This window comes from Elgaria multicarinata, chromosome 9 (assembly GCF_023053635.1).
Source record: "Elgaria multicarinata webbii isolate HBS135686 ecotype San Diego chromosome 9, rElgMul1.1.pri, whole genome shotgun sequence".
Taxonomy (NCBI): domain Eukaryota; kingdom Metazoa; phylum Chordata; class Lepidosauria; order Squamata; family Anguidae; genus Elgaria; species Elgaria multicarinata.
In genome coordinates this window covers 35809677-35828094 of record NC_086179.1, presented here as the reverse complement: position 1 = coordinate 35828094, position 18418 = coordinate 35809677, and the positions used below count along the sequence as shown (strand labels likewise).

General features: G+C 43.5%; 1 protein-coding gene across 2 annotated transcripts in view; it reads right to left on the bottom strand.

Moving 5' to 3' along the window:
• Window positions 1-12082, bottom strand: part of SYNGR1 (synaptogyrin 1) — a 40804-nt gene extending 28722 nt beyond the window's left edge. Inside the window, exon 1 of one of the 2 annotated variants that reach the window (XM_063133559.1) lies at window positions 11807-12082. In XM_063133559.1, coding sequence (XP_062989629.1) covers window positions 11807-11905 — 99 coding nt within the window. In that variant the 5' untranslated portion in view covers window positions 11906-12082. The remainder of the gene's footprint in view (window positions 1-11806) is intronic. The other variant, XM_063133560.1, reaches the window with a different exon arrangement.
• Window positions 12083-18418: the final 6336 nt, after the last annotated feature.

The window sequence follows — 18418 nt, the reverse complement described above, 5'->3', positions numbered from 1 at the left end:
ATCTCTCCAACCATGTTGGAGCCAACATTGTTATCTTTTTGGTGCCAGGTTAAGACCTTTCTCTTTTCTCAGGCATTTGGCAGCATATGATGAGTTTTAATCAGGTCCTGGGTTTGTCCTATGGTTTTGGTTTATTGCTCAAAGTTGTTTTAGATATATGTTGTTTCTGTATTGGTTTATGTAAATAGTTTTAAATTTTATATACTGTATTTTTAATGGTTTTAATCTTTGTAAACCACCCAGAGAGCTTCAACTATGAGATGGTATAGAATGTAATAAATAATAAATAATGCTTTGTATGCAGGTCCCTGGATCAATCCCTGACATCTCCAGTTAAAAGGTCCAGGTATCACAATGATGTAAAAGACCTCTCCCTGGACAGCCACTGCTGGTAGATTGTGGTGGGCTAGCTACACACATAAGTCTGACCTGGAGTAAGACAGCTTCCTATAATCCTGTACCCACCCATACTAGCTGCATGGAAAGCAAAAACCCAGCAGGTGAAGCTCTCCCCATCACAGCACTTTAATACAATGAAAAACTTTACCTGCTAAATGTCTCCTTGTACTAAACGATATATCTTATTCCTGATCTGTTTGTCCACAAGAGTTCATGAATCTCTGGCCAAAGAGATCATTAGTAGTAGCAGTACATGTCTTGAAATCAAAGCAAAGGTGCTCTGGTAAATTCTACCTGACTTCACCCAATGTAATCCTGAAGAATGTGTGCACAGAAATAAGGTAATTACTTCCCACTTATCCGTGGTGGAGTATCTAATTGCCTCTGTGTGCACACAGCACACATCATGTACAATGCAGCATTGTATGCATGCAGCACTCTGTATTTGGATTATCTGGAACAGCCAATAAAGCACACACACACTTTAATCTTTTCAGCCTCTGCATGGTCTGTTTAAATGTCTAGCACGAGCTATTCACTGCTGACTTTAGAACAGGTGTGGGCAGCTTGTGGCCTTCCAAGTGTTTGTGTACTGCAATTCTCACCAGCCCCCGCCAGCATCACCAAAGATGGAAGACTGTAGGTGGTGAATCCACCGTCTGGAAGGCCACAAATTGCCCAGCCCTGCTTTAGAAATATAACATATGTGGGGAAGGCTGTTCCCCAAATAATCTAGATTGAAACTCAAATGGGAATAAGGCATCTGAATCCCCTCAATACACCCAGACATTAACAATTATACTCTAATCTGATGGCTCTGCTGTTAAATTCATGCATGCATATTCTAGAATACAGGAGAGATGGGCGACAGACAGTAGTCCTTAAACTGTGGTAATTTTTTCTTCATTGGCTGGCTTTTGTGATACTATATGAACTGACAGCAGCATGGGACATATGGCTGGCAGAGTGCCTTGCAGGAGATAAGACTATAGTACTTTCCACTGTTGCTATGGAAGCTAATGACCAAACACACCTGCCTTGGGCAGCCCTCAAGGATGTTCATCACCTGGAGACTGGTCTCTGACTAATTTCTCTAAAAGAAGAATCCATCTGAATCCCCCTTATTTTGTGTAGAAGACTGCCAAGCTAACATTACACATTGAGGACCACTTGCTTTGCTGCTCTTTTTTCTTTTCTTAAAAATTTGAGAGCCATCAACGGTTTATACATCCGATTGCAATCTGGAAGCCCATATGTGCTTCTGGTACTGTGCCAAATAGGGTGCTAGGTTGAGATCTAGAGTTTTTGGACTTTTATGATCTGCGGGGGAGGTGGAGAGAAGTCATCCCAATTCTCCTCTCCCTGCAACAAGAAAGCAACTCCTGGTGAAACTCCGCTATGTAGTTTTTAAAAGGCACAGGAGCAATCTTGAGCTCAAACCCTGGCAATCATATGCTGCTAGAAAGTATTTTAATGCCTTTCAAACAGTCTTATGGTATAACGGATTCCCCCCCACCCCCACCGCCCCTTTAGCTGTCGTTCAAAACCATTTAGAATGTTTCCAACGCGTGTATCAAGCAGGATTTATTAAACACAATATTTTTGAATTTTGAGCATTTAGAATTTCATCTGGGGAATATTTTAGAAGTCTACTTATTTTTATTCCACCTCCTCTCATTTTATCCACATCCACCCTGTGAGGTAGGATTGGCTGAGAGTTAGTTACTGGCGAACGTCAACTTGTAACTGTAAGCTTCACAGCAGAGGATTTAAATATGGGTCTCCCCAGTTCTAATCCAACTACACCACAAAGGCTCTCTTGCTTCAAAAAGATACTCTCCTAAGTACAGTCTACTTAACTCCAAAATATGCTACTGAAAAACATTCCCATGGTGAACACTGAAATGCTTGGAATTCATTAAGACCATTGTTTCACTTCTTACTGCTTGCTGCAGCTGCATCCATCAGATTCATTCTCTTTGCATTTGGATTTGCAGTGCTATCCTCTTCACTATAATTTGATAATACAATAAAGATGAACACTATCTCTCTCTCTCAATCTGTCTTCATAAAAATGGAAATTCACAAGAGCAGTTTATAAGGTTAACGTTGCTTAGAATGTCCTAGTACAGTGTTTGTAACCAATAGTCCAATCCTTTGCATGTCTACTCAGAAGCAAGACCTATTCAATTCAATGGGACTTACTCCTAGGTAATACATAGGATTGCAGCCGAAGAGGTTGAATACGTTTTCATATACAGACGAAAATGGAGATTTTTTTCCACTCAGTTAATACATACTTCTACATATGTTGCTTCAAACAAGAAGTATCTCTGCTACTGCAAGTTCACATTTAATTCACAGTGTAGCTGCCAACTCTGACCTTTCTCACCATTTAATCTTCATGCCATGAGCCCTTCTCAGTTTGTGTTTTCCCATAGAAATGCTTTCTCTGCTGTTTCCTGAAAACAAATCCAATGTATCCAAATTTCCCCCAAAATTGTTCCCTGTCTGCTAGTTCTCTGTACTGCATTGATAAATTCAGCTCTGCTCAATTTAGCATATAGTCTGGAAACCTCATCTGTATTATATTTAAGAGCTTCCAGATAAAAGGTTGGCTTTAAATATGTCTTGGATGTTTTTGTTTTTTAAATATAGACCCTACTTTGCAAACCAGTCAACAAACTGCAGCTTAAGTATTTAATCATTATTATACAATTATGGTTTTTCAAGCCAGCCATTTCCCTACTCACATGACACAGTTCCTATCCAAGAGCTTTTAAACAAATGTGAGGAGTAAGATCTCCCAAGACAATGCGTAAGGTTTTAATAGAATGTGAATGGATGACATAGAGTGCTATGGGCTGCTCAATGTCAAAGCTGCTTACATAACAAAACACAAGTAGCAAGGGTACCAATTGCAGTAGACCATGTGACAAGTAAGGTTGCCAACTTTCTTAGCAGGCAGAGCTCCTGTGTCTTGAATATCTTCCTGACAAGAGATTAATCTTTTCCTGGCAGTGACAAGGAAAGCATTTCTTACTGGGGTGCAAACACCTGCTGAATTTTTGCTTTTCACACATTTGTTAAAGGCTATGCTCTGATGAGGGACTGGTTCCCCTCTATTTGGCACTGGTTAGGTCTCATCTTGAGTATTGCATCCAGTTCTGGGCACCACACTTCAAGGATGCAGACAAGCTGGAGCATGTTCAGAGGAGAGTAACGAGGATGATCAAGGGTCTAGAAACAAAGCCCTTTGAGGAGAGACTGAACGAAATGGGCATGTTTAGAGCAGTATGACAATGGAACCAGTGAACTAGGAAAGTCGGGGGCTCTCCCACACTAGAGGCATTCAAGATGCAGCTGGACAACCATCTCTCAGGGATGCTTTAAGATGGATTCCTGCATTGAGCAGGGGATTGGACTCCATGGCTTTATAGGCCCCATTCCAACTCTACTATTCTAAGCTTCTACCCTTTACTGCACTACCCCAGGCTTCCGAAGGAAGTCCCAATTAATGGGGCTTATTCTTTGATAAGTGTGCATAAGCCTTTGTGCTTAGAGGGCTGCTAGAAGCACAAGAGCAAGGCCAAAATAAAAGGTGGTAAACCTACTCTCTTCTGAGCATCTTGCATTTGAAGAACAGCTGTCCACTCATGTGGAATAGTCTTGTACACTAGCTTTCTTGAACATACGTCACTTCAAAAGACTATATATTCTAAAACAAAGACACCCCAAAGCTGATTGCTTATTTTAAACAGAACAGTCCAGATGTCTGCAGAATGAATCTCTCCCCGGGCAATCTGGAAAACCTAACAACAGGCAACAGGCATACCTCATTACAACAAAACATTTCATTTGTTGATGGAGACTAAAATCTCTCTTCAAAGCATGCATGCCACATTTGGCTTTGCAGACCTGACCCCACAGAATGAAACAGCCTCTTCCTATGACTTCAGCCTCCATTATCCTATTCATGCATTAAAAGTGAACAATCTAGCACAAAAATTGTAAGGAAGGTTAAAAATAAGATATGTCTGCCCTCCCAAATAACTCTTGCAAGCAAGAATACTTTGCCTTTTGCTTGTGTGAATGTAGGCTTCCCAGTGGGACTGCTGCTGGTGGATTACTATTGGCCATAGCCCCTTTCCTTCATAAGAGTTAGCACCAGAAATGGTTTAACAACAGCTGTTATTCTGTTTCATGCATAAAAAATGACTTACCTGATCACCTCTGGCAATTTAAGGAGACCAAGCAGAAAAACTTTTGCAAATGTGGAAAGTATTGTTTCTTTTGCTATGTGTTAAAAGCAATTAATAAAATATGTGAGAGTGAATTAATTAAAACTGCATACTCTTGTTTTTAGGTGATGCAAATATGTGACATAGTGCACATGGCTTTAAAAGGAGATTAGTCAAATTCATGGAAGAAACGGCTACTAGTGACTACTAGTCAGGTTGGCTGTATATAGGGTAGGGCAATTATTTTTGTGGTCTTATTTAGAAGGTGATTCCAATTGGCTGTGAATATAGTGCTGGGTATTTCCAGTCATAGAAATGCTCTCACATACACTTCAATTCTAGATTGTATACAATCTAGGTCTATGATATATAATAGATAAAAGAACATAATGGTTTAATTTGTTTTTAACTGTGCATATTTATTGTTTTATACTGTATGCTTTTATCTGTACGCCGCTCTGAGATCTTAATGATATAGGGCGGGATATAAATGTTTTAATTAAATAAATAAATAATCATGCTGGATCAGACCAGAGTCCATCTAGACCAGCATTCTGTTCACACGGTGGCCAACCAGCTGCCTATGGGAAGCCCATAAGAGAGACATGAGAGCAACAACACCCTTCCGCTCATGTTCTCCAACAACTGGTACAAAGAGGCATAATCCGGAGGTGATATGCAGCCATCCTGACTAGTAGTTACTGGTAGCCATTTCCTCCATGAATTTGCCAATCTCCTTTTAAAGCCATGTGTGCTATGTCACATATTTGCATCATCTAAAAACAAGAGTACGCAGTTTTAATTAACTGAAACATATACAGGTCATTGGCTAAACATTTCTTTAATTAGGTGATACCCTGAATATAATCTCACTACCAGTGATCACAATAATCAGTTTAATGGAAGTTGGGTTTCCTTTCTTCTAAAAATTATCAAAGCAAGAATGGGCGTGTGGCCTTCCAGATGTTTTGACCTACAACTACCATCATCTCTCATCCTTGGCTCTACTAGCTACAGATGATGGGAGCTGTAGGCCAAAACATCTGGAGGATCACAACTTGTCCATCCCTGCATTAGATACCAGTCTTGTCTTCTACAGCATCTCATCACTATACCGTTCTATTACCATCAAAACGGCCATACACTGAGGACTGATACGTTAATGATGTAACCTGAACCATATTTACTTGGAAGTAAACTCCACTGAATAAGGTTTCCAAACATGATTTGAAATTGTAAGCCAGAAGCACAACCACCAAGGGTGAGGTTGTTTTGCCTTCGTTCCTGTAGACTGCATGTATCACTGTTGAGTTCAAAGGAACACATGCTGATTTTTGCACATTAAGCTGCCTAGGAGCAGGCTAAACTACTTTTTATGGTCAGTTGGCAACCCTGAACAGATGTGGCATTTGGGATGCCAACTGACCATAAAAACTAGCTTGGCCTGCAGCTAAGCAGCTTCATGGGCAAAAATCAGCATCTGAACCTTTTCACACAATGGAAATACATACTTGCTTGTTAGAGGGGTAGCCAAGGTAGTCTGTTGCAGCAAAAGCAACCAAGTCTTGTGGCACCTTAAAGACCAACAAATGTATTCTGGCATAAGCTTTCATGAACACTGCCCACTTCATAAAATACATGAAGTGTTAGCCTCAAATGCTTTTAAGTATCTTCACATCAACCTGACACTAAAGGCACAACTCCAGTGGCCAATTGAAAAGCTGGCAATGCTGTAGAGCATTGCCCCAGATTACATAGCTTGCAGGCTGATTCTAAACATGTTTATTCAGAAAAATTATATCCTAAATATAATTTAAACATGTACATACTTAAGGAGATATTGTGCAAAGTGGGAATGCTTTCAAACTAACCAGTTCACGCAAGAAGAGCGTGTTTATCTAGGGCGGCCAGTTTTTATTCCTACGGGCAGCCTGTATCTTTCACAACAGAATGACAAGCACAGATCCAGCAAGTGAACCTTTTCTTAACATAGAAATAGGAAAAGCTTTGTTGCTTGTTTGTATGTAGCTGCTCAAGCCAAAGAATCCCTATCAGAAAAGTGCTGGTAAGATTAGGTCAAGTGAATGCATTTTAGTTGGGAACCCGCTACCTAATAGGCCATATCTGCATCTGTCATGCCCACTCTGCATCTGCTTGTTATGGCCCATATTCAAAGAGAATGTTACAGCATCAAGCTGTTCTAGTGAGTTGTACTAGTTTGAACAAGAGCAACTTTCCCCTGCCCACATTTTAACCCAGATCCTCCTGTTATCACTGGAAGAACATCTACGCTGGCATGCATCTTTGCAGAGGAGGGAGATGTGCAATTGCCTAATGTCAGAAAGACCTGCTTATTTGTATGTTTAAGTTCATATCACAGAAGTGGAAATGCTGTAAGTGCAAAAAGGAGAGAAACGAGTTCTCAAGATGTTGAACTTGATAATAATAATAATTATTATTATTATTAGGCCACTAATAATCAGTGAAAGACATTTTGTTGTTAAGAAGAACTCTGCAGACTACTTCCTACAACCCCCTGAGGAAGGCCTAGCAAAAATACAGGCCGAAACACATCGGGCTTCTCAACCTAACATAAAAAAACCAAAAAGTTCAGCATCTTGAGGACTCATTTCTCTCCTTTTTGCACCTTTCTTGGATACTTCTCTCCTCCCATTTTTGCTTTTGAAATGCTGTAAGTGACACAACAACTGAGAGATAGGTGCTGATTCAAGGCGCTGGTTTTAACCTATAAAGCCTTACACAGCTTGGGACCACAATACCTGACGGAATGCCTTTCCCGACATGAACCTACCCGAACACTATGTTCAACAATTAAGGTCCTCCTCCGGGTGCCTACTCCGAGGGAAGCTCGGAGGACAGCAACAAGGAAGAGGGCCTTCTCTGTGGCGGCCCCCCAACTGTGAAGCAATCTCCCTGACGAGGCCTGCCTGGCACCGACATTGTTATCTTTCCAGTGCCAGCTGAAGACTTTTCTCTTCTCCCAGATATTTAGCAATATGAAATGAGCCTGGGTCTGTTTTTTAGGCTCATCATTTCTAAGTTGTTATAGTGGTTTTAAATGTATGTGTATACTGTATGTTTCTGTGGTTTTTAATTTTTGTATATTGTTTTTAAGTGTCTTAATTTTATGTAAACCACCCAGCAAGCTTCAGCAATGGGGCAGTATACAAATGCAGTTAATAATAAATTGGACCTATTCTGCAATATTTTAATCCAGTATTGCCAAGTCTCAGTGGTAAAGACTCGAATCACTCCCTTGAAGTTTATTAACTGGGTTTGGAAGTCTCAATGTTGAAAATCTAAACTTGGTTCTTATCTTCTGATTTCTGAGCCATTAGCAGACATTCCATTGCATTTTTAGTTTTATCATTATGATCATGAGGACTAGCACACTGCTGTTTAAAAAGAAAACCCGAGGGCCTCCAAGGCCTAAGCAGCTGCTGCAGGAATCTATCTGGACTCAGCATTACAGGGTAATATACAAAATAAATAGTCCTCACGTTTTGGAGAATGCATGCAGGCTGTAAATTCTATGTAGGCCACTACTGCAATATACAATTCCAAAAACTATAACAGGATTAATGTTTTGTACCTCATTTGTTAAACATTTCAGACTTGTAGAGAGGGGCCATATCTTTAACCACGCAGAGTTAATGCACAGAGCACATCTCTAATTATTCATAATAATATGACGGGGCTCAGGAAATTTACAGCTTCAAGTGCCATTGAACTTAGTGGGAGCTACTTCTGAGTAAACATGTTTAAGCTTGCAGCAAATGCAGGTTTGCAACCAACAGCAGGGAAGCAAAAGCAAGTGAGAGTTGCATAGACTGATATGTGACCAAAAGAAAGAAGAGATAAAGGAAGAGAATTCAAATAAGGACGAAAAGAGGTCATATTCAATTGCTCCTCTAAGCCAGAGTTCCAATTCTTGAGACTTCAGACCTATATGCATGTGTTGTGGAGTAATCCTATTGAACTCAGTGAGACTTACTCCCAGGCAAACATGCCCAGGAATGCCCTGCAAGTTTTTTTGCTGTTCTACCACTGATGTTTATCAAGCAAAGTTAACCCCATGGCATGAAATAGAAGGGCATCAAAGTCACTTCGAAGGTCAAAGTACATCAGACAGCTGATGGCTCTGGGGAAACAGAAGCACATCCAAGAAAAATTGGATGCAAGATATTTTTCTGCAGCTGGGAAGTCGTCTCACGAGAGCCAATAAGGCGGTATTCTGAAGCAGAAAGCAGCACACCGCAGAAACCCTCTCTCCTCTCCTGTACTTGGGAAGCCCTGCAGTAACAGAATGAAGTCACAGCTTTAAAGGGGAGAACATTCTGTCCCAGATGATCAAGGACAGAAGTATCCATCTAATGTCACATTACGTCAATCATTTATTGTCACCTGTGCTCTTTGCCTCATTCAGAATGGAAGTGTTCATGCAAGGAAAGTTTCTTCCACCACTTCATGTTGAATTTTAGTGGCAGATGAGCACCAAGAGAGTATTCCTAGAATGTCTTCTACCGTCTGGTAAGAACACTAGTGCACTGTACTGTAAAATAAGTCCACACAGACACACCAACCAACTAGATTAATATCGTATTCGGTTTTCCAAAGGCGCTGGCATTTCTGCAAGACTCATTCTCTTCCCCACCACCACCGCTCCTCCTCCCAACACTTCCCAATGTCATACACAATCAGGCAGCACAGGAAGGGCATTGTCTGTTAAGAAAGTATGGGTGGCAGCACATTGATCATACAATTGCAGCCTTCCCCAACCAGATGTGCTGGATTCCAACTCTCATCATTCCCAGCCACCATGGCTGGAGTGATGGGAGCTGTAGTCCAACACCAGATTGTAGGAAGGATGAGGAGTAAGTGACTCTTGCACAAGAGCAAAACTCTTTAAGGAAGTGTTATAGCTCAGCAGTGTCACACAGGCTTTGCACACAAAAAGACTCAGGTCTAGTCCTTGGTATGCCCAGAGCGAGTTAAGAAAAACCATTGCCAGAAACCCTGGGGCAACCTTTGTTTTAAGCGCCATTTGGGAGTGGAAAAGTGGGGTCTAACTCAAATAAATATAAATGTTGTACTACAATTCCCATAATCCCTAACCACTGATCATGCTGGTTGAGGTTGATGGAAACTGAAGACCAAAACATCTGGAGGGCACCAGGTTGGGGAAGACTGCCTTGGAATGTGGCTGCCATTCAGTGTACATAATATTGGGCTAAATGGAGAAATGGCAGCTTTTCGATGCTCTTCGCTCTTCGAGGTTAATCTGAATTTCTCCAAGGGCTGACAACAGACTGGCCAAGTTTCCATGCACCTCTCGCCCACGGTCATCTGTTCAAACAGCCGCTTTCCTGGCCCTCTCTTATCTAATCTGTCGTCTTTCCTGGCCTGCTGGGGGAGGGGAAGGAAAAGGCACCTCATTTTCATGATCCTTCTTTCCCTCTCCCTCTCCCTCTCCCTGCAACTCCTGCAGGAGACAAATCTCTCTAGCTTTGTGTTTGCAGCTTGTTCTCTTAATCCCAATGACCTTCTTGCATATGCTACAGGCACAGAGGCAGCCGTGGCAAAAGTGTCACAAGATAAAGTGACCTCCCACACTACAGCCATTCCAAGGCAAATGCACATACACACACAGGAACCCTCCCTGCTTGCTGAGTGATCCCATTAACTCCATCACTTCCATCATACATCCATGCTCTTACATAAAAATCGCTACACATTAAAGTGGGGATGGGGAAATATTTAAATTGAATGGGGGGAGGGAATATCACAGCACACGTTTTCACCCCTCATCTCTACCACCCCACTTCCTTAGCCTGCCCTGCCCTTTAAACATACAGAATTAAGCAGCCAGTAAACTAAAAGAAATCAAGGGTGGGGTTAAGAAAAGGTAGATAATTCAAAATCACTTTTATAATTCCCTCTGCCAACTTTCCCTCCCAGCATTAGATCGCCTTGTGCATCTTATGTGAAATGCTGTGTGAGTGTGTGTGTTGTCTGCACATTTTTATTAAAATTATTAATAGCAGAGTCAGGATTAAGGGTGGGGAGAACCGGTTAAACTATTTCCTTCTTTAAAAAACGAAAAAGAAAAAAAGAAGGCAGTGCTTTGAGGAGACGAAAAGGAGAAAAGAAGCCCCAATGCACACACAAAGATATATAAAACTGTTTCCCACTTTTCAAAGAAATTCACCCTAGGAGATCTTTAGGCGATGGAGGGGAGGGAGCCGAGCACGACACTTCTTGCCATCCTGCCAGCTGGGCTTGCTCTGCTCCAAGGCTTCTCCCGCCGCCCCACCCGCTCGCCGCCCCCAGCACACACTCAGCACCACCAGTTTACAAACATTGCGCCTTCGCTGCAACGGGGACGACTTGCGAGAGAGAAAACCGAGAGGGAAGCAGCAACCCGAGCCGGCGGTTCCATGAGACAACACCGCAGCCTCGCTCCCATCTTTAGAGGTCACTTTGGAGGAGGCACCGGCGCTGCGCGGCTCACCCACACGGTGGCTTGGATGGCGCCCCCAATCCCCCCCCCCGTCTCTTTCTCCCCACTGGGAGGATTGAGGGGAGGCGGGGGGAGAAGAGAGACGGAATTCTCCTCCACGTCCAGAGGGGCGTGTAAAAAGCCGGCCAGCGGCCCTGCAATTCCTAATCTGTTTTCTCCATGATCTCCTTCTCACGCACACAGACTGGGAAGGACATTATTCCTCCTCCTCCTCCTCCAAGCCCCGCCGAATGCCAGATATAGTTTGCCCCGGGGCGGGAGAAGCGGCTCTTAAGCACGCGGGGGTGGGGGAGAAACAGGGATCCGTTCACAGTTCCTGCCAACTGAGGCCACAGCTAGATCTAAGGTTTATCCTGGGATCATCCAGGTTTCGCTCCTGCCTGAGCACTGGATCCCCTGTGTGTCACCTAGATGAACAGGTTTGACCCCTGGACAATCCAGGGATAAACCTTAAGTCTAGCTAAGGCCCAAGCCTCACTGGCCCAGCGCCGGCGCTTTCCCGCAAACGATCCCTCACCCTCAACGTTGTATTTTAAACAGGACGGCAGGCGGCTTTGCACGTGTTTTGTCCGAAATGCAGACACCCCCATCTCATCCCGAACAGCCCAAGACGCGTCCTCCTTACCCAGGAGACAAGCCGGAGGATGGTGTGAGGTTGCCGGAGGAAGGTCTGAGGGTCGAAGGCGCCTCCGGCTTTGCCCGCTCCATACGCGCCCGCTTCCATCCTCGGAGCTGCCCCGTCACAAGACCCGCCGAGCTGCCGCCGCCTCTCGCAGCGCTTCCCCTCTGCAGCTAAAGTTTATTGCACCGACCGGGAAGGGGGTGGGTATGCTTAGCGAGGGCAAGAAGACCAGTGCACGGCGGCGTGAACCGGGGCAGCGCTGCAAAGGTGGCGCGGCGGGCAACGCAACGCGAGGGGGGCTGCTGGAGGCAGCTAGCTGTGCATGACAGCCCCGGACGTCGCTGCTCTCGCTCAGCGCCTCCTTGACTCGCCCGGCTGGGAAAAGGCAGCGAGAAACGCGCTCGCAGCCAGGGCGGCAGCGGCAGGCTCCGGCTTGGCTCGAGCAAGCCAGCAAGGTGCGCTCCCGCTTAGCAGCAATCCAAGGGCGGGCGCGAGCGCCGGAGAGCAGAGCGCGCGCCGGCGCGCCCCCTCCAGCCCCTAGCAACTTGGAGGAGGGCGGGGCGAGGGGAGAGTGGCGGGGACGCGGCGGAGCTCGGCTGGCCGCTCCCTGGAGACCGGCGGTGGGGACGCAGCCGCCTCGTAGCAGGCCTTGTCGGACCCGGGACCTACTTTCTGCGCCTCGTAGCAGGCCTTGTCGGACCCGGGACCTGCTTTCTGCGCCTCGTAGCAGGCCTTGGGCAGACCCGGGAACTGCTTTCTGCGCAAGTGATGCATTGTGGGACCCAGTCCGGCTGCAAGCCTAATCCTCTATAGGCTGCCATCATGGGAAGAAGGCCGGCTGAACCCAATGGGACTTCTTTCCGAGTAGACATGCATAGGACTGCACTGTTATCCATTATTATTGTTGTTGTTGTTGTTCTTGTCACGACCGGCTATCTACCAACAGTGCGGTAAAAAAAAAATATGGAAGTCCACAAAAGCTTGTTCTGGCAGTAAATCTGTTAGGGTTTAAGGTTGATTGATTTTTAGGATTTACAGACTGCCTTTTTTTAAATAAATGTCTCAAGACAGCTGTCAAGATTCAAACAAGGAAATGTAATAAAAGCAAATTAAAAATGCTACAAGAGAGAGTCTACACCATTCTGTTCCCACATTGGTCAACCAGATGCCTCTGGGAAGTCCAAAAGGAGGGCATAAAGACTAATAGCCCTCGCCCCGCCGTGTGCTCTATAGCCATAACTAGTAGCCATTGATAGTGTGGTGTAGTGGCTAGAGTGTTGGACTGAGAGTCAAGAGATCTGCGTTCTAGTCCTCACTTGGCCATGGAACTGACTTTCAGCCCAGCCTACTTCACAGGGTTGTTGCTGCAAGGATAAAATGGAGAAGAGAAGGGTTATGTAGGCCACCTTGGGTTCCTTGGAGGAAAAAAGATAGGATTTAAATGTAATAAATAAAATTATTTTCCAGGGTCAGCCGTAAAATGAGGCAAAGTGAGACTTTTCTTCAAACTGCATATTCTGGGGTGATAGTGATGACATCATCATCACTATATTATATTCCAGGCACCAACATTTCTTGTACTACCTGTTGCGTACTGCTAATATGTTCACAAAACAATCCCATATTACAAAAGTCACCCCTGTTCACCACACTATGGTAAACTGACGTGTGAATAACAGAACTGAACAACGAATAGTAATTTAGATTTGCTACATTCCTTTTGGGCAGCAGGAGTCATCTGCCTAGTCTCTCCACCTAATAATCTGAGCCCATACATGTTTACTCCAAAGCAAGTCCTGCTGAATTCAGTGGGTCTTACTTCCAAGTGCACAGGATTGCAACATTCCAGATTACCGGTGCTCCGATTGTGCTGCCTGTAGAGCTTCTAATCTAGAGGAAGGACAGTCAGAGCAATTCTGCACAAGAAGATTAGCATTCACCTTTCACAAAAGTTTTAAAAATAGGAGCAGCAACAACAACAACAACAAACTCGGTAAAAGCAGTTCTACAAATTTGCTGGCTATGGTGTGTATGCTTTGTTCGATATCAGTGATGTCACAGACTCTGCCCAGTATGTACCCATGACAGTAGTACAGTGCCTGTGTGTAACAGGACAGGACAGCTTTCGTTCAGCAGTACTGGTTAGAGATCTGAGGAAACTGCTTCACAATTCAGCAGGTAGTTGCTGGAAACATCTTGCCCTGAGGGAATGTGAGAAGAAACAGATTGGGCTTGAAGAAAATCTGCAGAAGAGAAGAAAAGAGCAGCAGGGCAGCCCAGGTGGACAATAACAGATGCAGTGCATACCTGAGTTCAACTGCTATATTCCCATCCATCTCATCCCTTCCATCAAGCATCACCTCCCTCCCAGTCCCTTTCTTCTCATGTCTTTTTCAATTGTGAGCATGAGAGCAGGGACTGTTGATTTTTACAATCTGTTCTGGGAGTCTGATTCTTGCAAGCTGCTCTTGGAGCAGGACATAAATGCTTTGAATCATTAATAAATAAATAGAAACCCTGAAAAACTAATGTTACAGTAGTGCAACATTATAAATAAATGTGTTTTATCTTCTACAACTAGAAAACAAGAGCATAACCACATCCTGCAGCTTAACACCAGAAAAGCAACTGAAATAAAAGACATACCTTACTGGTGCTAAAATTCTTTAAACTCTTTAAAAAGTCATCTTCAAAATTCTTTAAACTCCAAAATTTAATAGCTCGGGAACCGCCACTGAAAACACTTCACTGCATGCTTTACTTATTTTATGAAACTGGTCACCCAATGTCATATGCTCCAGATGCCATTTCTGGTTGATATGCAAGATCATATTAGTGAGAAAGGAAGTGATCTTTAAAGTACCTGCGAGTGACAAAGTATGATGCATGAGCATCTGCGTCCCTTCCAAAGCACCTTGAAAAAGTATGACCCACTTAAAGAGTGTGAAGCTGCCTGCCTCTGCACTGTTGGAAATAGCCATGAAAATGCAAGGCGAGTGAATAAATAGAAATGTTACAAGCCTATGGGCTTCTGCGATGGCTTTGGGAATACCAGTTTAACTAGGTCATTTCTCCAGCAAAAATTAGGGACACTGTTTTGCAGAAAAAGGTGCTGGAAATGTGTGCAACATTTGAGGGGGATGAGCAGATCTGCTTGATTTGTCAGACTTTTACTCTATACCCGGTAAAGCAATATAGTAGTAATTAGGATATTGTAGGGAAGGGTCAATCTTTCCAACCTGTAATATCTGGAAGCATATAACGCAGTGGTAACCCACCCAGGGGGTCCGTGGCACCATTCACATATTCACCATTCATTTCTGGAGTCCACTGATGATGAATTCCTATCAGAAGTAAAATATAACATCACTGAGCACCTGCATGATTTAGCGACTAGCTTCAGAGATTACTTCCCTGCACCTAATCCTGAAAACTCATGGAGAAGGAATCCTTTTGAATTTGGTGATGTACAACTAACAACTCTGTCTGCGGAAGAGCAAGATGCACTTGCTGACGTGACTTGTGATGGTTCATTGAAATTATTTTTCAAAGAATATAGACTGGACCAATTCTGGGTGAAGGTTTTTCCTGATTGTAAGAAGTTAGGTGAAAAAGCTTTGAAACATCTAGTTCCCTTTTGTTCCACATATCTTTGTGAACAAACATTTTCGACATTTTGTTATATGAGGAACAAGCATAGAAATCAGCTCAATGTTGATCCAGATTTGAGGTTAAAAGTAGGAAATATTGAACCAGATGTGGAAGGGATTGTTCAGGACAAAAAGAGGCATGATTTCTCCCATCACATTTAGGTTTAGTAGCTGCTAGACAAGTCATAATTTGTTCAATTGTAAACTAGACGTTAGTAAAATTAAATTCGTCGTTATATTCCTAACCAAATCATTGTCATTTTTGCGTGGTAATATCACAAATATCACAAATTTTATGGTCTGTTTTTTAGTATACCTAAAATCCTTTGCTTATTAGGGGCTACCCCTTATTTTCTCCAAAAAATTGCTTTGCACAGGTAACCACCATAGAGATAACATTTTTTTCAAAAGTAGGGGGTCCATGGCTTGGCATTTGAAAAACAAGGTGTCCGCAGTAGTTAGCTAATTGGGAACCACTGATATAACACATTTCAGAAAGGCAGTGAGGGCAAGTTATGTGCCGTGCAACAATACCGTGGTTAGATTTTATTATGCACAGACTGGGCATTTGTTTTTGAACCGTCCTGTACACATAGTTCCATTGGTGCAGGAGCAGGCAGATGTGGCCCCTGCATAGGGTTGCCAAGTTTTACTGGCTTTGCTCTTGTACTTTTAATTATAGCAACCTGACCTACAGTTATTGAGTGAGTGAAAAACTTCACCCAGATTACTGTTAATGCACAGGAGCACAGCCAGCACAAGCTTGCAGCCCAATTCTTGCCACATGACTTCATGTGCTATGCTTAGGGTTGGCCTGCAGACTGACATTTGTCATCAACTGGCATCCCTGATCCAAATCCTGCTAATGTTTGAGGTGCTGCTGATAATGAATTCATTCAAAGATTTTCCAAAGTTGATCAACTTGCATGACCTTAGAATTCAGTTATAAGACAATACTTTTTTTTTTTACGGGACAAACATGCAGATAAAACTGAAAAGGAAAAGGCCAGAGATCAGTTTTCAAAATTAATTGGATGTTAGCTTTCAAATAAGGTGAAAACAATATCCAGAATGGGAGAAATTATCTTTCAGATCAGGCGTTTGACATTCAAATAGGAAGTTAGCAAGTCTGATTTTGTGGCTGGTAGAATACTTGCTTTACTGCTTTGGGTACAGGATGGGCAATACTTGCTGAAACTTCCCTTTACTGGATAGAAGCAAGAATTGAGGTGCTTTCAAACAGTACTTTTATTTTGCCCTCCTAGCGCTGCCTTTGCATCATAATATGCATGTATTATTGTGATTTGCTGTCTATACTACTGTTCCTGAGCCATTTTTTCCTTGCTGCATATCACTATGTGCCATCCAGATTGGTGGATAAGATGTTGCCAGGTCAACCACCCACTCTCTGCCCACTCCGGTATATCCTTTCCACTTCCTTGACATGAACCTCTACAGGCATTGGCATAGCCGTTGAACAACGCCTAGGCTGAGCTTTCAGCCACTTCTTACTGCACTGCATAGGCGCAACGGTTCCTGCATGTCTGCAGTCATGATACCTGTGGCCATGTATGTAGAGGTTACAGATCAGAAGTCACAAAGATGAGTTTTTACAAGATAATATACATGGAAATTGTTTGTGGGGAGGGCACACAGGATTTTGCACATGTTCTAAAGTCCGCTCTTCCCCAAAAGCAAAGCAAGGCCTGTTCCACCAACACCAACCACCGCTGCCCCACCCAAAAGGTCACTCAGGTGCAGTGATCAGTCCTGCAACCACATGTGCAATGGCCACAGGTAGAAATCTGGTGATTCCAAGCCTAGTTTCCCTATTTAATGTGCCTTGAATGGAAGGAGTGGTAGTCTTGTGTAAGTTCAAAAGTCCACTCTTCCTCCCAAAAAGCAAAGCAATGCTTGCCACATTGACCACAACCACCTGCCCCACACAGTATGAAAAGTCATCCATAGATTCCATGCCAACTTTCCCTATTAAATATGTATTGAATTTGGAGCACCACTCAAATACAGTGTGGTTATAGCTGTGTGCAGCCATCTCCTTGCCAATATTTTCAAAGGAGTAGAGTGCTCCTTAGCTGGCCCTATATTTTACACCCCCAGCAAGCAAATCCTGTGTTTCCTGCTGCCACCGTGAAATCCCTCTGCCCTTGTGGCATGTCACATGATTCCTTGCAAAAGTAAAACTGAGCCTGCTGCTGTTTATGCCAGGAAGGGGCTAGCTGTGCTCAGGTGCAGAGCAACAGAAAGAGGAAGGTGTGATGTTAGGATACACCAAAACTGTAGGAGACCATGTGAAAATAGCACTCCCTCCTAAGAAGGAGCACTACTCCTATGCAACTTCAACACCTATGGAACACAGCAATACTGTTACAAGACGTCTTTAAAAAACCAGTGAAGTTTTGCAGTTAAAGATGGATCAGCACCTGTAAGATGTGGGCTGTTTACAAACTGTTGACGTTGTGAGGACTGTGTATCAAACACAGGCAACAAATCATGACGCTTGCCAAATAAAAAGCCTTGTGTGAAAGTGCACTTGGGTTACTGGAACTGAGCACAATGAATGATTTGTATGGAATAAGCAGCACTAAGCTACAAGCAAAGGCAAAAACTTGGAATAGTTATCAGAGGCAGTGTGCCTATGTACACCAGTTGCTGGGGAGCATGGGCGGGAGGATGCTGTTGCACTCATGTCCTACTTGTGGGTTTCCCACAGGCAGCTGGTTGGCCACTGTGTCAACCGAATGTTGGACTAGATAGACTCTTGGACCGATCCAGCTTGGTTCTTCTTATGATATCGCAAATGGTTGCAAACTCCTTAGATCCAGTATATAATCATAACATAAGCATATAACAGTACAACATTATACGCAGTATATGAGATGGACAGTTTAAAGAACAGCCTCAATCTTTGTCATCCATGGCAACTGATAAAAAAAAATGTGTTCAA